Here is a 19,258-nt window from a genome sequence, read left to right as displayed (position 1 = left end):
ATAACCAGAAACAAATAAGATGACTGTGAAATTTTCAACCTTGATGCTGTAATGCCCTGGCAGCCAGTACCAGCCAGTCTGGGTGCTGTGTTATGCAGTTTATATTTCTGCAGGATTTTTCAATGATGTTTCAGATACATACGTTTTCACTTAAACACGCAGTGACTTGGAACGTAACCCCTGCGTGAATTGGGAGTTGTCTGTATAACATGTCGTGATAGCCCTTTTTTGTGTGTGCAAAGGAAGTCAGTGTAATGAAGAGTGTGGTTCAGAGTGCTCCTCCGTGAAGTTCATTTCCGTACGTTTCTGAGCACAATTCAAAGTGTTGGTGCTGACCTTTAAAGCCCTAAACGGCCTTGATCCAGTATACCTGAAGGAGCGTCTCCATCCCCATCGTTCTGCCTGGACACTGAGGTCTAGTGCTGAGGGCCTTCTGGTGGTTCCCTCACTGCGAGAAGCCAAGTTACAGGGAACCAGGCAGAGGGCCTTTTCGGTAGTTGCACCTGTCCTGTGGAACGCCCTCCTACCAGATGTCAAAGAGAAAAACAACTACCAGACTTTTAGAAGACATCTGAAGGCAGTCCTGTTTAGGGAAGCTTTTGATGTTTAATAGACTACTGTATTTTAATATTCTGTTGGAAGCTGCCCAGCATGGTGGGGTATAAATATATTATTATTATTATTATTATTATTATTATTATTATTATTATTATTATTATTAAATTTGCCTTCTTGAAGCTGCCATTCTGCATAGTGTGCAGAAAGTGGATAGGCTGCTTCCTAATACAGTGGTACCTTAGGTTAAGTACTTAATACGTTCCAAAGGTCCGTTCTTAACCTGAAACTGTTTTTAACTTGAAGACCACTTTAGCTAATGGGGCCTCCTGCTGCCGCTGTGCTGCCGGAGCACGATTTCTGTTCTCATCCTGAAGCAAAGTTCTTAACCTGAGGTAATATTTCTGGGTTAGCGGAGTCTGTAACCTGAAGCGTATGTAACGTGAAGTGTATGTAACCCGAGGTACCACTGTACGAGCACTCAGGCCAGTGAAGCTGAATGGTGGAAGATTCAGGACAGGGGGGGGAAAAGATAATACTTCTTCAGCCTACACATAATTAATTATGGAATTCACTCCCAGAAGATGTAGGTAGTAATGACAAATAATATGGATGCCTTTGAATGAGGATGAGGCAATTTCATAGAGGATGAAGCTATCAATGGCCACTAGCCACTGCTTGAGGCAGTCTGCCTTTGAATACCAGCTGAGCATTGCAAGTGTGTATGGGGGGAAATGCTGTTGTGCTCAGGTTCTGCTTGTGAGCTTCCTATTGGCGTATTCTAGTAACGAGGACTGCCTTTGATCATTGGTCTTCAAAGAAATTGGATTAATTTGTAATATAACAGTAGGTCCAGCTCCTTGTTTGCTGTGCTAGGAATAATAGATCCATCAAATCAACATTTATCTCACTGGGATATGTTGACATCTTTGCTGCTGGCTGCTGGTGCTCTGGAACAGACCTGACAGTAGAATCATGGTATACTCAGGTGTAGTCCATTGCTGCGGTCGATAAATTGGCCTGCTAGGTAAGGATGTCAAGAGGTCAGATGAGTCCTTTATCATCAATCAGTTGTTAGCCCACACTTTCCCAGTGCAGTGGGGTGGGGAGAGCCCCAAATCCACATTAATTGTGTAACCAAACCCCACCTGCAAAATTGCAACCATCAGGAAGTGGCCTTAGTGTCATGTATGAAAATACCCTTAGAGCAACGTTGCATTAAAAAGTAAAGGTAAAGGGACCCCTGACCATTAGGTCCAGTCATGACCGACTCTGGAGTTGCGGTGCTCATCTCGCTTTATTGGCCGAGGCAGCTGGCGTACAGCTTCCGGGTCATGTGGCCAGCATGACTAAGCCGCTTCTGGCGAACCAGAGCAGCGCACGGAAATGCTGTTTACCTTCCCGCCAGAGCGGTACCTATTTACTTGCACTTTGATGTGCTTTCGAACTGCTAGGTTGGCAGGAGCAGGGACCAAGCAATGCTAGCTCACCCCGTCGCGGGGATTCGACCTTCTGATCGGCAAGTCCTAGGCTCTGTGGTTTAACCCCCAGCACCACCCGCATCCCAACATTGCATTACTATATGGCAATAAGGTCATGTCTGCCATCAAATGTACCTCTGGAGATACATCTGGCAAACCTGTACGATGCATATGCTTCTTAAAAACACATTCATTGCATTCACATGTTACATTTCTAGGTGTATACTTAAAAGAAATGTGGGAAGAGGCCTTCAAAGGCTTTGGGGTGACTGCGTATAACGGCGTGTAAAATAAATGTGTACAGCTTCAGTTCTCCTATTCCCTTTTTTATCTGTTATGTTGTACTATCTCCTTGACATAAAAATATGTGCAATAAATTATTTAGATACTGTTTGTCAAGAGAGGGGCTTCCTTTCCCACACATTCTCCTCTGTCTCATTTTGTCGCTTTAGATGGTGATGTTTTTGGAAAGCTGCTTTAAATCTGTCAATTGCTAGCCTGGTAATTTTCGTCTTGTGCATGTATTTTTTGGAAGGGGTGGGGAGGGGTGGCATTTGTCCTTTACCAAGCACCCTCTTTTGTCTTCTGCAGAAATGATTGCAAATTATAATTCTGCATATTAAAGAAGCAGCTGTGTTATCCTTGAAATCTCAGATTTCACCATGCAAGTAGCTTCTAATTATTTTCCGAGTGAAAAGGTTCAAAGTAATCTGAACAAGGTTTGTTTTTCGGTTTGTACTCTGTAACTAGGCATAATAAATGGGTCAGCATCATTATGAGTTCCACACACCCCTCCAATTCTATACACAAAGGAAGTCGATTTAAGACTTTCAGGGATTCGATAGAATTTTTCAAAAACAAAGGGCTTAATGAGTCCTTATAGCTCATAAAATGAATGCTTGAGGCTTCTCAATGTGCTGGAAAATGAAGATGGTGTAAAGCAGATAAGCATTTTTTAAAGCAAAAGAAGGAGGGATATAATAAATTTCTGTGTATTAACAAGAGAAAAACACCCCTCTTTCAACACTTTGGTCACATTCACACCATACATTTTAAAGCACATGTTTCCCTCCAAAGGATCCTGGGATCTGTAGTTTGTTACGCATACTGGGAATTTTAGGTCTTTGAGTGGTAAACTAGTTCCCAGCACTCTTGGAGAGAAACTCATAAAGTGGTGTAAATGTGCTTTAAAGGTATGGCGGACTTCAGTACATGAAATGGTTTTGGGGAAAACATGATATAAATTGACTATTTGGTTGAGCTGAAAGGCTGCTTCACACATTGCAATGTTCCTAAACAACATGTGGAGAGAGATCTTTTGGACTTATGAATGTCACCCTGCTCTGAATTACATTGCTGTTACTAACGTTGCTGGGTTTTTCTTAGAATTGTTGCAAATGCGATAAAAAATTGAAAAATGAATAAAAAATATTATTAAAAAGTATGAATACAGAACAGTGAAGAAGTACCCTTGTTAGAGAGTTGTGATTGGCTTCAGCTACCACTGATTGTATACTTGGTGGCAAATCCAGATTTGCTCTTCAGTAATGTGTGATTACCCTTAATATGACCCTTAATTCTCTGGCTCTTTGCTGCTACTTCTAAGAACTTTTGGCAAATACTGTTTGTTCTGCTGCTGCAGGTCATGAGAAGGGGAGAAAGGGACTCCCTAGGCAGTTCTGTTGGATGAAAATCTTTCTCTCCTCTCTCTCTCTCTCTCTCTCTCTCTCTCTGTGTGTGTGTGTGTGTGTGTGTTTGTGTCTTATCTATCTATCATCTATCTATCTATCATCTATCTATCTATCTATCTATCTATCTATCTATCTATCTATCATCTATCTATCTATCTATCATCTATCTATCTATCTATCTATCTATCTATCTATCTATCTATCTATCTATCATCATCATCATCTATCTATATCTATCTATCTATCTATCATCTATCTATCATCTATCTATCTATCTATCATCTATCTATCTATCTATCTATCTATCTATCTATCTATCTATCATCTATCTATCTATTATCTATCTATCATCTATCTATGATCTATCTATCTATCTATCTATCTATCTATCTATCTATCTATCTATCTATCTATCATCTATCTATCTATCTATCATCTATCTATCTATCTATCTATCTATCTATCATCTATCTATCTATCATCTATCATCTATCTATCATCATCTATCTATCATCTAGTGCAGCGCTCACACAACTGATAATGTGTCTTATTTTAGAAGAGTATTTGTGTTTGTGTGTGCAGTTCCAGCTCTTTAATTACATTCTGAAAGCAACCATAATGCACTGCTGATTGCTTCTTCAAGCAATAAATGCCTTTATTTTCCCTGGGTTGTCCTTTGCATACGCCTGTACCTGAACATAATCTTAACCTTGCACTGTCAACCTCTGTAAGAAACAGAAAAAATTATGAATGAAATAATGGTAAAGAAAGATCTCTGTTTTAATAACAGAGGATAACGCTGGGCTCAGCAAGATTTACGTTCATTCACTTAATGAGGTCGCAGAATCAAGGCAGTGTGTTCTCCAGGAGCAGCATGAAATGATAAGTTTCACCTTATTCCATTAGAGGGTGGAATTAACCTCCCTGGTAATTTTGTCGTCATTGGACTGTCATGTATTCAGCAGCCATAAAAATGCTTCCCTCCCTCTCTTGTCAGTTTGCCTAATATATATGCAGGGGAGTTTTTGGTTACCAAATTGCTGCTCAGCTTTCCCTTTGACATGTGAACATTTTCAGGAGCAGAGCATATCCGCCTAGACATAAAGCAATCACAATGATAGGTTCTTCCCTTTTCTCAGAATAGTTGACCTGACATTCTTCCCTGGGAGACTTGATCTTCCTCCTTTCACTAGAACAGAAAAGCAACTGGCAAGCACCTGTTTTTCATTGTGCTCTCCTCTTCATGAGTTATCGCCTTATGCAATGAATTTTTTTTTATTTTTAAAAATCATTTGTACTTGAGTGAAAAGCGGGTACTCAGCAGCAGCTGTTATTCCAAAGGGTGTTCACTGCCAAACAGCTGAAATTAGAAATGAAGAGGTGCTATTAGTCAGTCTTGCTCGCCTCTTTCAGGGTGTTCTAAGAGAACTTTATTAGTGATTCCAATGCCTATATGGTTAGACCAGAGGGACTTCCTTCAATACAGTTTCTCAGAATCAAATGCAGGGGTCAGTGTGAGTGTGGTTGTGTGTGTAAGAATGCAACAACAGATGGCTTATTTTAGGTCTTTATCACTCTCCTGAAAGGGCAGGCAACTCTGGCCTTTGGCTAATTAAACAAGCTATGGCTCACTAGAAGGACAGATCCTGAATCTGAGGCTCCAATACTTTGGCCACCTCATGAGAAGAGAAGACTCCCTGGAAAAGACCCTGATGTTGGGAAAGATTGAGGGCACAAGGAGAAGGGGACAACAGAGGACGAGATGGTTGGACAGTGTTCTCGAAGCTACCAGCGTGAGTTTGACCAAACTGTGGGAGGCAGTGGAAGACAGGAGTGCCTGGCATGCTCTGGTCCATGGGGTCACGAAGAGTCGGACACGGCTAAATGACTGAACAACAGCAAATGGCCTTTTAAGCAGTGGGGGGTTAATTTTTTTTGTTTGTAATTATTTTATGGGTTTTTGTGTTTTATACCTGTAATCCTCAGATGAAGAGTGGTACAGTTGTGCCTTGGTTCTCGAATAGAATGTGTTCCGGGAGTCTGTTCGATTCCCGAACTGTTCGAAAACCAAGGTGTGGCTTCTGATTGGCTGCAGGAATGTCCAGTAGCCAATCGGAAGCCGTGGAAACCTTGCCAGATGTTCAGCTTCCAAAAATTGTTCAGAAACTGGAACGCATACTCCTGGGTTTCGATCGTTTGGGAGCTGATTTGTTTGGGAGGCAAGGCGTTTGAGATCCAAGTTACGACTGTATAGAAATTTTAATCATCACCATCATCTATGTTGAACTTTTGACCAGTTTTCAAAGACAGTCCGCATTTAGAGCTGGAGTGCAAAACCTCAGTTTCATTGTATTGATTGCACCAGGAACTACTGGCATTGTCAGGTGTCTGCTGTGACATGCACACACTAGCAGGGGTCACACTGCTGACTCCCCGGCTCCTCTCCTTGCCATTGCTACTGGTGCCTGTTCATCTGCCATCTTCAAACTGTGAGAACAAAAACAAGGAGAAGGAGCCTCTGTTTTCTTGTCTTCTCGCTCTGGACAATGGTGCAGATTGAGATGGAGCAAATGAATGAGCTGTGAGTGACTATGGGGGGGGGGGGCGGGGGGCAGGAAGCAACCCTGACAGAAGACGTCTCCACCCCCATCGTTCAGCCCAGACACTGAGGTCCAGCTCCGAGGGCCTTCTGGTGGTTCCCTCACTGCGAGAAGTGAGGTTATAGGGAACCAGGCAAAGGGCCTTCTCAGTAGTGGCACCCGCCCTGTGGAATGCCCTCCCATCAGATGTCAAGGAAATAAACAACTATCTGCCTTTTATAAGACATCTGAAAGCAGCCCTGTTTAGGAAAGTTTTCAATGTTTGATGTTTTAATGTGTTTTTAGTATTCTGTTGGGAGCTGCCCAGAGTGGCTAGGGAAGCCCAGCCAGATGGGTGGGGTATAAATAATAAATTATTATTATCATTATATTATTACAAGGGTCTTGCCCAAAGACTCCCCAAACACTATCTGGGTGTGACCCCTTGGTCTATTTAGTCCAGGAACTTCATCTCAATCAGTATCCATAGCAAGGAACTGATTGAAGGTATTATCAGTGCAGAATGTTTGTGCACCATTTTTTATTCCTGCTGAGAGGCATGCATAGGCTGTCTGCAAGAATAGAATTTTGATTGCTGCTGAGAGGAGTGAGCAAAGGATTATATAACTCCAGCTGGTATTTGTTTAGGCTGTAGAAATCTAGGGAGACAATTTGAGAATATGTGCTGGAACAAGAAGCGTACAAAAATAGAATTTAAAAATCACTTCCAGAAAAGTAGCATGGATTCGTTCTTGGGTACAGAATGCTGTCATGTGCACATGGCACACCAAGTTGAGGAAAGGGCAAAGTCTGTAGTAAAGAGTCTACTAGTTGCTGGGACTAGTGAGCAATACTTTCTAGAAGTACTTTTTAGCATTGAGTAATCTTTGGCCCTCCAGATTTTGTTAGACTCCAAGTCCCATCAGCCTCAGCCATTGTGGCCAATGGTTAGGGATGGTGGGAATTATAGCCCAAAACATCTGGAAGAAAACAGGTTCCCCACCTCTGATTTGCAGTTGGGGGATATTACCTTACCTGCTCTGGGCTGTTGGTGGTCAACCACACCAGCAAGGAAGTCTTTCATCCTCCTGCCACTGCTTCTGCATGACCACAGAAAGGTAGCAATGAACTGATTGAATCCCTGCTTGATAACCAAATTAGGGCGATAGGTGCAGGTCAGAGTTTGCTTATAAAGTCAGGGTGAGCTGTAGGTAGCTGAGCCAGGGAGTTGTTGGATCTTTAAAGCCCCAAATACTTAGTCCCCAAATATCGGAAAAATCACCTCCATTCCTACAGATCTTCTAGGGCACTGTTTCTCAAACTGGGGTCTCCAGCTGTTGACAGATTACAACTCCCATCATCCTGCTAGCTAGAGATGATGGGAGTTGCACTCCAACAACAGCTGGAGCAACACTGCTCTAAGATGCAGGTTCCAAAGATCTCAGGAGCTCTCTCTACAGTAACTCAGAGCACGGCTTCTAGCATGGCTGTCCTTGTTCTGTACCCATTATCTGCACTTTCCCTAAACAATTGAAGATCTTTTTTAGTCCCAATAACCCCTCCAAGTTGGATGAATAGGTCTTTACCATGGGTGACTACTTGGTGTTGTTGTTTTATCTGCTACTGTTACTTTGTCTGCTGAGGGATTTTTTAGCTGTTTTATTGCAGTCGGTACATCTCCTTGAGATGTGCATGGAAAGCGATAAATAATAATATACAGTGGTACCTCGGGTTAAGTACTTAACTCGTTCCGGAGGTTCGTTCTTAACCTGAAACTGTCCTTAACCTGAAGTACCACTTTAGCTAATGGGGCCTCCTGCTGCCACTGCGTGGTTTCTGTTCTCATCCCAAAGCAAAGTTCTTAACCCGAGGTAATATTTCTGGGTTAGCGGAGTCTGTAACCTGAAGCGTATGTTACCTGAAGTGAATGTAACCCGAGGTATCACTGTAATAGTTGGCATCGGGATTTAATGCAAGTTACGATTTCTGCTTTTCTTACAATTATTTAGGAAAAGCACATCATGAGTCAGATCACATTAGATTATTCCTCAGGAGTAGCTTCGAATCTCTGGTTATAATATATAAAAATATAAACTCAGCAAGCGCTCTTAAAATGCATTGTGCTCTTTGTACCTGAGTCATGACTATATCAAAGGGCAGGCTTTTCAGCCGGAAGGTGAACCTCCACTCCTTTCCTGGTCATGGAAACTTGAAGTGGCATTCCTGCTTTCTGCTTGAAAGTGCTTCGTTTGTTAACAGAAGTTGAGTGCAAGCCTGGCCCATGCGAAAGTATCAGAAAATAAGTCTGAACTTTCCCTCCAAAGTGTCTGTGTGCATTCTTGTTCCTTCAGCTTGTTTCTGTAACATTTGTGATAAAACCAGGCTGCAATCACTAGTGTTTCCTATTGCACACCCAGGGAAGCTGTGATGAGAATTCTTCAGAAGCAGCTAGTTGCTAGGATACCTGGCCTTCATTCTTTTTGTGGCTGTCTCCTTCCTGTGCACTAATGAGTTTAAGGAATTTCACTCCCTTTCTTTAAAATGATGCCAGTAGGCTTTCACTTTTTCATTCCACCTCACTTGCATAATTATTTTTCTGGTCACTGTTTTTAAATCCTAGTGTCCCTTAAGTGAGGGATTGAGAAAATTTGGAACAATACATAACAAGCTTATTTACTAATATGTCACATTTACTAATGAGCCACCGAGAGGCAGTTCTGTCCTGAGTGCCTTTGAGGATCAGAGTATATATAGAACTGGACTGAGCGAGTACCCAATATGCTGGCTGGCCTGGAAGTCTTCTGCTTTGGTCACTCACCTCTGATTGGAAAGTTTGCCTGGCTACATTTCCCTGAAAGTATAGTGCATTTTTAATAGGCACAATCTCATGCCAACTTTTTCCAAACAAGATAAATGGCTCCTGTTTTGACCTTTGGCATGAACTTAAGGAAATGCCTGGCAGTTTGATTTGTGTGCCCAAACCATATAATAAGGTGATTTACAGCTGTTTACATCATGATTGCCATCCTTGCATTGCCAACTTTTCCCCATCTATCCCTTTTTCTGTACCTTTAACATCAGATGATAGTGTGCATGCCCATGCTTTAAAATAAAATTCCCAGGCTGACTTCTGCTGTGAAAGGCAAAAGAACAGATCAGACTGGTCCCTTCCTCCCCAGTTAGTTTGCAGATCACCCTAATGGACGGCACAAATGAGCGGACCATTTTCTCACATTGTACATTCAATAGTGACTTCCTGGGGACCATAGGGACACCTGTGTTTGAAAACACTCATTTGCCAAAGTCACACGCTTCTCCTTTTAGGTGCGCTCATGAAAACATAATGTATGAAGACGTCCTGTATCATTTAGAGAATCATCTAGCAAGTAAATTGGGTGTTCATTCCTGCCCAAGTTGGCGAATCCCCATCACTTCCAATTCATCTCCCAATTCTTCCTTGTGGACCTCTCAAGGAGAAAACTGGGATAATATCCCATTCTCCCCATGCAATGAGTCTTTTACATGGAGAAGCATTCAGACATCTAAACCCCGTCCCTACGCAGTATAAAGTGGTACAGTCCACAGCAAACTAGTAGCAGGTATTATTTCTGCATGCTTGTGTGAATCCACCATAAATCATGGCTGGCAAAGTAAATTATGTGATGTGGTGTTGACGACCTCAGCATTTGCTTATGTCTTGCAAATGGCAACCAGTGAAGTGGAAAAGGGTCAGGGAAATGCTAAATGGGATGATGTTGGGTCACAAGCCTTCTTCCACTATATATTACCGGGGAGATGTGGGTCAGCAGCCATGTGTCCCTCGTTATTTCTAGTTCAGGCCTTTTAAGCAGCATAGATTACACGGAACTCAACAGCTTGCTACTGTAGAGGGAGTAAACTGAGATTCTCAACAGCTTTGACTCTTACCATAATAGTGGGGGTATTCAGAATGGGTCTGCCTTTCATACCACAGAGCCTAGGGCTTGCCGATCAGAAGGTTGGCGGTTCGAATCCCCGCAACGGGGTGAGCTCCCGTTGCTCAGTCCCTGATGCTGCCAACCTAGCAGTTCAAAAGCACGTCAAAGTGCAAGTAGATAAATAGGTACCACTCCGGTGGGAAGATAAATGGCATTTCCGTGTGCTGCTCTGGTTCGCCAGAAGCTGCTTAGTCATGCTGGCCACATGACCCGGAAGCTGTCCGCCGGCTCCCTCGGCCAATAAAATGTGATGAGCGCTGCAACCCCAGAGTCATCTGTTACTGGACCTAACGGTCAGGGGTCCCTTTACCTTTACCTTAATACTTAGCTACAAGTCAGCCATTAATCTGGTGAGAGGTAGCTGGAAAACCTTCATTGACTGTGTGTGAACCTTCATTGATTGCTGTGTGACTAGATTAGAAATGAGCTATTGAAAACCACCCTTATTCTTTCTCCTCTTCTGTGTGTGTTCCTCATACATAGGAAGTGGACGTAAGTGGAAATGTACCTTTTTTTGCCCATATATGTGTTGACCTATTTTTAAACTCAGAAGGAGTTACCCTTCTTTAGCAACCGCATTGCATTTAGCAATCACTCAGCTAATAGTCACTCAGTGCCGCATCATTACTTATAGCGGTTTAAGTCTTCTGCAGCGGGTGGGTAGAGGTACACTCATAAAAATGTGCGATAATCAATTCCATGCTTTTCAGGTTGTTTTAGTCCCAATGCATCTCATCCTGCTTTGGTCATTACTCTTGAGTTGGTAATGCAAATAAGAGAATTTTGGGGAAAGGGCTGTAGCTCAGGGCAGGGTGTCTGTGTTCTATGTAGAAGCTCCTGTGTTCAATCTTCTACATCTCAAGACAGTGTTGAGAATATGGAGCCACATGGACCTGGTGGTCTTGACTCAGTATAAGTCAGCTTCCTAGGTTCCTGTATCTCTTAACTCAGGCTAACCAGGAAAAAACAACAGCCACTCATTATGGGATTTGGTGAAACAAAGATTAATAATATTATTCCTCCCTATTAGTGAAGTGGGTATATTACTTGCTAGGCATCAGAACAGTGGGAGGGCAGTATGTTGGATCTTGCCAGCTGTCAGTTCCATATCTGAAAATGATCTGACAGTAGTTGGTGTCCTTATATGAACGATTTGCACAATACATGTTTATGCTGCAGTACAACTGATTTTTGCAACTACAAATCCTGCTTGAAAATATATCTGAATAGACTCAGCTCTTTAAAAAGAATTGGCTGTAGGAGTAGGGTCTCAAGGCCAAAGTTACTTAAATATGGACTCATGTGGGGCATTATTTTAACGTTATCTCTCTTTTCTTTCAAGATCTGAACATGGAGTTCAACCCATCAGATCATCCACGGGCCAGCACAATCTTCCTCAGCAAATCTCAAACAGACGGTAAGTCACCAGTATTATTATACAAACAACAAAGGATTCATGTGCACTTTATAACATACGCTTCATGCATAGTTTATAATATGCATATAGCCCTATTGCAAGACCATACCTGATAACAATTTGGATAGATAATTAGCTATTATATTTATTTTATTTAAAAAGCTGTGGTTTGTGGCTGACCTGCTATTCAGAGTGGTCCACTGGCTTGGATTATTCTAACAGCAGCATCAGAAATGGAAATTAACCATGCAAGTCTTTCATCCTAAACATGTTCAGGATCCTAAACATGTTTAGCATGAGAGTCTTATTGACTTATTTTCATTTTTTAGGACTTTAACAAAATGATCTGTGAGAGAGAAATAATCTTGCCTTCTCTTGAGGCATAAATCTGAACTTTCTGTTTTTAAAGCATTCCATCAGATAGTGGGCTTAATGCAATCTGATAAATGAGGGCCCCATACACACATAATCCTTTTTCCAAGACCACTTATGCGCCCATGTGCTATTGATTCTCAATAAGGGCTGTATTTCATAGTGAATTGTTATGTTTAGACTATTGGATTATTTATTTAGATTCCCCCCCCAATCCTTTGTGTTTATCAACAATTAATCTTTTCCCATTATACAGACCCAATTGTATAGTTAAGTGTTTTGAAATTGATGTATTGTAGCATAGAATTCTCACATATTAACTCGATAAAAATCTTCCTTTTGAAAAGACTGTGGAGTAAGGTCTCACTTTGTTCTTAGTTGTTGTGCTTTATGTTGTGCTTGGTCGGTGAGGACCAAGTATATCTACAAAGACTGGTCCTCTCTTGTACCAAATAGGCTGAGAGACAGTTCTTTTGCTCAAGGCACTGTTGCTTTGCAAGGACCTGAAGCTACTTGCAACAAATTTTCCACTGGACCACACAGGCTCATGTTGTAAATGATGACTTGTTTTACAAAACAGGCAAGAGTTACTTATTGGAAACTTTAGGAATAATTTTTCAACAAGTTAGTTCAGTTAGAGAGGCCTCAGAGCTGAGGTGGCTGATTTATAGCATTTTGCTTGCAGGCTGCACATTTTAAAAATAAAACGGTCTTTCTCCTTGCACTCATTGATCAGTCGAGTCGAACATCATCATTTATTAGTCTGGGTTTCTACAGCACCTGGAAATTAACAGTATTTGCCTTAGAGTGAACCTTGATGCAATCAGTGGAGGGAGATTCATTTACTGTTGGCTTATTCAATCTGTAGTGCTGGGCCTCAGTGATGATAGTTCCCCCTTGTTCTGAAGCTGTCAGGTATAATAAATGGCAATCATTTTGTCTCTGAAATGTTTTCTAGATATCCTTGACAAAAGTCAACCCTCTGTTAAGTCTTCTCTACCCCTGCTTTGAAAGCATGTCCTGATACATAGCTGTCAACTTTTCCCTTTTCTTGTGAGGAATCCTATTCGGAATAAGGGAATTTCCCTTAAAAAAAGGGAAACGTTGACAGCTATGTCTTGATATCACAAGCCAGTGCTGAGGTGTGGGGGCTCTGGGAAATAATCTGTGCCCCCCCCCAACCTAGTGGACACCCAAGGGAAAGAAAGATATATTTTCAAAAAGATAATTTTTTTTTCTGTGCAGTGTTTTCTTATGACTTAATGCAAGAGCAGCATTGGAGAATCAGGATTGTATTCAACTGTGTTCCACACAGTGTAGACCCATTGGAATAAAGACCATTAATTTTTGTGGGTCTACCTTGAATTGAACCAACATGGAATACAACCCTCAGTGTGCTATGTGTGATCTCTAAAATCCTTTTAACGCTTCTGTAACCTTCGGTGGTTGCTGAAACAGAGATGAATCCCAATGGGGGAATGATTTCAGTAAACCCTTCTGCACCTTGACAACACCCTTAAGTGGTTTATCTGGGGTGGTGCAGATCAGAAGAAGCACAGTATAACAATGGATTTGGCTGCAGGATAGTTTCACTAAAGACCTACTCATTTCCTCCACTCTTAATGGAGTGTGAAAGAAGGATCACAATTGCCTGGTACCAAGACAAGTAAATTACACAGTTTGGTTAACCACAGAATGTCATATTGATCAGTTGGGGCAACAGGAACAAGCTTACTTTCACTTTCACTTTCACTTTCCAGTGCCCATCTACAGCATTGCACTTGCTTATGTTGGCCTCCCTTCTATATCATCAGGTAGTCTGACTTTGTGGTACCATGTTATTCTAATGTTCTGTGTGCAAGTCCTCATTGGCTAAGATCGTGAAATGAGGTAGGATTGGCAACAAAATCTAGAATTGGCAACAAAACACTTGGGAGATAACCAATACAAATAGACATGAGAAGTGTGAATGGTCAGAAAAATATTGGGCTAAGCTGAAAAAATTCACAGGCAATATCATCATGAATTCCAGTTTCTGGAAACCTCAGAAGGGGTGGACTGCTCTTGTGCTCAGTTCCTGCTTGTAGGTTTCTCACAGGTATCTGGTTGGTCAATGTGAGAACAGGATGATGGACTAGATGGGCTCTAGCAGGCTTTTCTTATGTTCTAGGTTTTCACATCAGAAATGTTTGTAAATGAACATTTGGTGCAGTCTTGCAGTTTTGTGATTTGTTATTCCAGCGTCAGCTGGGAATATTGCATTCCAGTGATTGTAAAACTGGATTATTTTGCGGACCATTGTTCCAATTCTGGTTTTCCTTACAATCTACCACAGTCTTACATTAACGCCCAGAGTGTGAACAGCTTCTCAATTATAAAACACCTTTATAATCAAGTGTAGTTTTCCTGTACTTGCAGAGTTAAATCAAATGGAAAGCATTGCTAGGCAGTGGATTACTTCCGAGGTTTGTTTTTGGATGTCAGTTGATCAGGATACTACTGTCTAGGCCTGGGCAATATTTGGTTTTCAACATCATGATATATATCACCAGCTAAACATCACGATATACGGATCCCGAGGTTTCCGCAACCTGAGGACCGCTTCTGCGCATGTGCAGACTGCTTCTGCGCATGTGCGTACAGTGAAACCCAGTAAAATACTTCTGGGTTTGCCACGCACACATCCCAAAGTTTACGTAACCAGAGGGTTACGTTAACGGAGGTACGACTCTATATCTCCCAGCCCTACTATTGCCCTTGTCCAATTTTGTTGTAGCTTTAAGAACAACTTTCACTTAGAAGAATTTTCCTTGGGGCAGGGAGATAGCCTATGCTTTGCAACACTCTGTAATTGCTGTGAAAAGCCAGCCAGACGCCTGGTTGCATGGTGGTTCTGGTCTTCTGTGTGGACCTCTGCAAGCCAATGTAGGCTGACCAAGTGCCAGTACTGGGAGTGCTAAAATATATACCAAGTACCTGAAACCTGTTGAAAGATGGCCTAAGGCAAAACAAAAAAGAAGCAACTTTTCCTACAGCCTACTCAGATTATAGGCACTGGGTCAAAACAGATTAGCCTGGGATTTGAATAAACAGTGGTTATGATTTTTATTGTTGCTACTGGAATTTTACTAATTATGCTGTTTTGTTGTTGCATGATGCTTCCTGCTGCTATGTTGACTTTGTTTTTGTAACTTTGGACACTTTTATAATCATGTTTTGCTGTGTTTAGATTTCTTAGCTGTTGTGCTTTTAATTGTGGATATTTTTTATTTATTTAAAAAGGTGGAACACAAATAAATAAAATAAATATATATTGCTAGATTGTGCTTTCTGACATTTGTCAGAGGGATTTGGGTTCTGTGCTGTTGCTCGGAGGAGACCATGGCTATATATATGTCCATTTCTGATCCTCTGGATTGCAGCCCACATCTTTGTATAATAAACTGGAACATCTTTTATTGTCGTGCAGCCTCTCGCTCCTGAAACGCTGCTCAGAATTTCTAAATTTAGGCCGTGCCTGCAAAAATATGTGAAATTCCATTCCCAAAATAAAACCGGTGGCATTGTGGAAGCCAGAGAAGAGCAGTTGGCAAGTAGGCTCTGGTGTTAGGAACAAATTCAGGTTGCATTTGAATTTGCTAGTTGCGCACAAAACAGTTTGAGATGTATGTGGTGCTCTCATTTGAAGCCGAGGGATTAGCAGAGTCAGAAGAAGAGCATGATGCAGGTCCAGGAATAAGTTTTAAAGTTGCAGTAGAAAAGGAAAAAAGTGAAACGGAACTCTGAACAGGAATGAGGTGATAACAGGGCATAATCCCAGCATGGGACTCACAGGCAGTAACCCCCTGGACCTGCTCCTCGTCATCGTCAGTGCTTTATTCGAAAGAAAGAAAAAGTAGGTGACGATACATACACCCCTCTCCCACCCTTTGCCTACCTCCTCTGCTGCTGCCGCTGCTTCTCACCTCCTGGAGGCATTTTGGTGCAAACCACAGTGTGGTGTGGCCAGAACGACCGTTTCCTTGACATGCAGGCCACTTCAGCTATGCCACTTAGTGGTAGAACAAAGCAGTCCTCCTCTGGATGTGAGGGCGATCTGGCTGCGACATCTGCCACCCCATTGATCGCCAGGGTTGATTCGGCTGATCTGGCTGGCTAGGTGGGTGTTCCCTTCCTCCCTCACCGCTCCATGTGCGTCCCTCCCGAAGCTGCGCGCTCGGTGGAAGAGGACGACCATCCCAGATAGAAGGAGTGTACCGTTCTTCGGTCAAGGGTATATGATAGCTGCGCTCCCCTGCTAGAGCCTCCAAACAAAGCAGTCCTCCTCTACCACAAAATGGCATGCCCAGAGTGGCCCACATCAGTGATGATGATGAAGAGCCACTGCAGGGGTTAGTGATAATTATGGTGAGGAGGTGGACTCACTGTGGAAGGGGGCTCCATGGAGTCCTTAAGGGTAAAGGGGACCCCTGACCATTAGGTCCAGTCGTGGCCGACTCTGGGGTTCCGGTGCTAATCTCGCTTTTTTGGCTGAGGGAGCCGGTGTACAGCTTCTGGGTCATGTGGCCAGCATGACTAAGCCGCTTCTGGCGAACCAGAGCAGTGCACGGAAACGCTGTTTACCTTCCCGCCGGAACGGTACCTATTTATCTACTTGCACTTTGATGTGCTTTTGAACTGCTAGGTTGACAGGAGCAGGGACCGAACAACAGGAGCTCACCCTATCACGGGGATTTGAACCGCTGACCTTCTGATTGGCAAGTCCTAGGCTCTTTGGTTTAACCCACAGCGCCACCCGTGTCCAAGTGCCCTTAAAAACAAAACCATTCAAGCAGGGTGGAGCAAGGCCAGTTAAGGCTGTGGCCAGTACAGGAGGTGTGGCCTGTGTACAGTCCCGAGGGCCACATAGAGAGGCCTGCATTTTGCTCCCAGGCCTGAGCTTCCCAACCCCTGCCCTAGAGCAATGTTGTTCGCCTTGGAGTACATTCTGTGGATGCACCGCTTTAGATTTAGCCCCCTCCCTGCTTGCTTGCCTCAGTTGAGTGAGATTGTGCTTGTTTGTTGCCAGTATGCACTTGTCAGCTTGAAAAGACCAAAGAAAATTCCACTTTTCATTTTAAGAGTTGAGGAGAAACCGAGTCAGCTTTTCTTTGAACTCGTGTAGTCCTTTGCTTAGATCAGTACCAGACAATTCCCTTAACTAGAAGAAACATAGCTTTTATTTCTGTACTAAATTATTTAAAAGCTATCAAAATGCGAGAGGTTGTAATTGATGTGTAATTATTAACTCAAGGATATTGCCTTTTGTCCTTTTGAAGTCTCCCACTAAAATTGTCTCTTACACACTGCACAAAAGACTACAGAAAAGCACAATAATAAGGAAAAAGTACCTTTTCTCCCTTAATTTTAATGCTGCTTAATTTCACCCTACGGCACTAAAAAGCTTAACAGTTAAACTACACTTTCAGAAATTAGAAATGGGCACTTGGCTTTAAAAATAAAGCAAAATAAGAAACCATAGAATGCAATTTTTGTTGGTTGTTGCAGGAGCTTGTCAGCTGAACTTTTCAACCTGGATTTGATTCTATTCAGTTTCATTGAGGCTTGCAGCCTTACACCTGGGAGCTGGTCCCTTTGAATTCTGGCTTACTTCTGAGTATACTCATAGAGGGTTGCACTGTTAATGCCTGCTTTTTTCATCATGCACCATCTTTTCAGCTAGGTGTCCCTGGCACTTAAATAAAACAGATAATTATTGCATTTTGTTCTAAGGTCACCATGTGGTCAGCATGAGATGATATGAGATATGTTCAAGAATTCTTGTGGGGAGCAGGGGTGGAACTTTTGTAGGTGTGGGGACTCTATAATGTTGGTTATATGTCCTGCATCAGCCATTCATTGGATTGGCATCAGCGCACTTTTTGGATCTACAGCAGCAAGGATGCAGATGGAAGAAAAGGGGATGGTGGAGTGAAGTAGTCCTGAATGAAATAGTTTGAGGTTCTGGAGGCAGCTTGTATCTAATTTGGTATCAAAAACTTTTGGTTTGTCTTTTTAGCATATTGAAATATTTGAAATTGATCTGCAAGGATGTTTATTAACGGGTAAATCTCAATGTCTGTTAACATTTTCACATTGTTAAAAACACATTTAATTGGCAGGTGCCATTCAAGTACATCAAAAGCTTTCTTAGAGTTTATAACAAAGTTACAATTAAACTAAATGGGCTGTGCTTTTTTTGTTTTGTTTATAAGCATTTATAAACCATCTAATGTTTAAACATCTCAAAGCAATGTACAACATAACATTAGCACCATTTAATTTAGAAAGCAGAATTTTAATACACCTTGTTTTACTTTACACATGCCAAGCATTTGATTATTCACTAACTTAGCATTGAATTTAGTTTTTTCATTTTCCAATGATAGATTCTGTGGTTGGGAGAGTTAACTAAAATCAAACAAATTCATATAACATTCCTACAATGTGTTTTGTGTTTTCACAGTGAGAGAAAAGCGGAAGAGTCTCTTTATAAACCACGTAAGTGAAAAAAATGCAACTTTTTCTGGCTGAATAGCATGTTTTGAGTTTACACCATTAAATCTAAAAGTCTGGTTTTCAAGCCAATCAGCTGTCTAAACGTACAGCCAGTGGAGTGCCAAAAGTTATTTAGAGACTGTAGAAGGAAACCTCCTGTATTATAGGAATCTGTTGCAGAAGCCTATGGCAAGGAAGTGTGCAAAAATTACATTTTAGATGCAGTTTTAGACTGGAGATGCCCTTTTCTTATCACTTCTTCTTGCCACATATTAGAATAGAAAAGTAGGGTGACGAGGCTAAATGAGCTGAATGGTTTTGAAGATGAATTTTAGGCTCAGTTGTGAATAGTATACATATATCTACATTATCATTTTTTCTCAGCAAAATGCATTCAACTTGAGACCTGATCTGTTGCCATCTTGCTGTGTAGTCAAGCAAAGCAGTAATTTAAATATGCATGTGTCATCTATCATGATCAGTTATCTGTGCTCCAATAACCTGTTATATAGACTGTTGCAATGTGCTGTCAGTGGGGCTACCCTTGAAAAAGTTCCAGAAGCTGTGACTGCTGTTGAATGCTGCTGCCTGGCTGGTTTTAGGGTCAGCGAGAGGGAATTATCTCCACCCTAATTCTTAAAACACTATA

General features: G+C 41.9%; 1 protein-coding gene across 1 annotated transcript in view; it reads left to right on the top strand.

Moving 5' to 3' along the window:
* The window catches only part of CCNY (cyclin Y), a 113,484-nt gene that overhangs the window by 56,120 nt on the left and 38,106 nt on the right, over positions 1-19,258 (top strand). The window contains exons 2-3 of the mRNA XM_083705113.1: positions 11,626-11,700; positions 18,578-18,612. Of these exons, the coding sequence (XP_083561239.1) occupies positions 11,626-11,700; positions 18,578-18,612 (110 nt within the window). The remainder of the gene's footprint in view (positions 1-11,625; positions 11,701-18,577; positions 18,613-19,258) is intronic.

This window comes from Podarcis gaigeae (assembly GCF_964106915.1).
Source record: "Podarcis gaigeae genome assembly, chromosome: 12".
In the NCBI taxonomy this organism is placed as follows: Eukaryota; Metazoa; Chordata; class Lepidosauria; order Squamata; family Lacertidae; genus Podarcis; species Podarcis gaigeae.
Note: the sequence above shows the minus strand (reverse complement) of the source record. Positions and strands in the feature narration are given on the sequence as shown.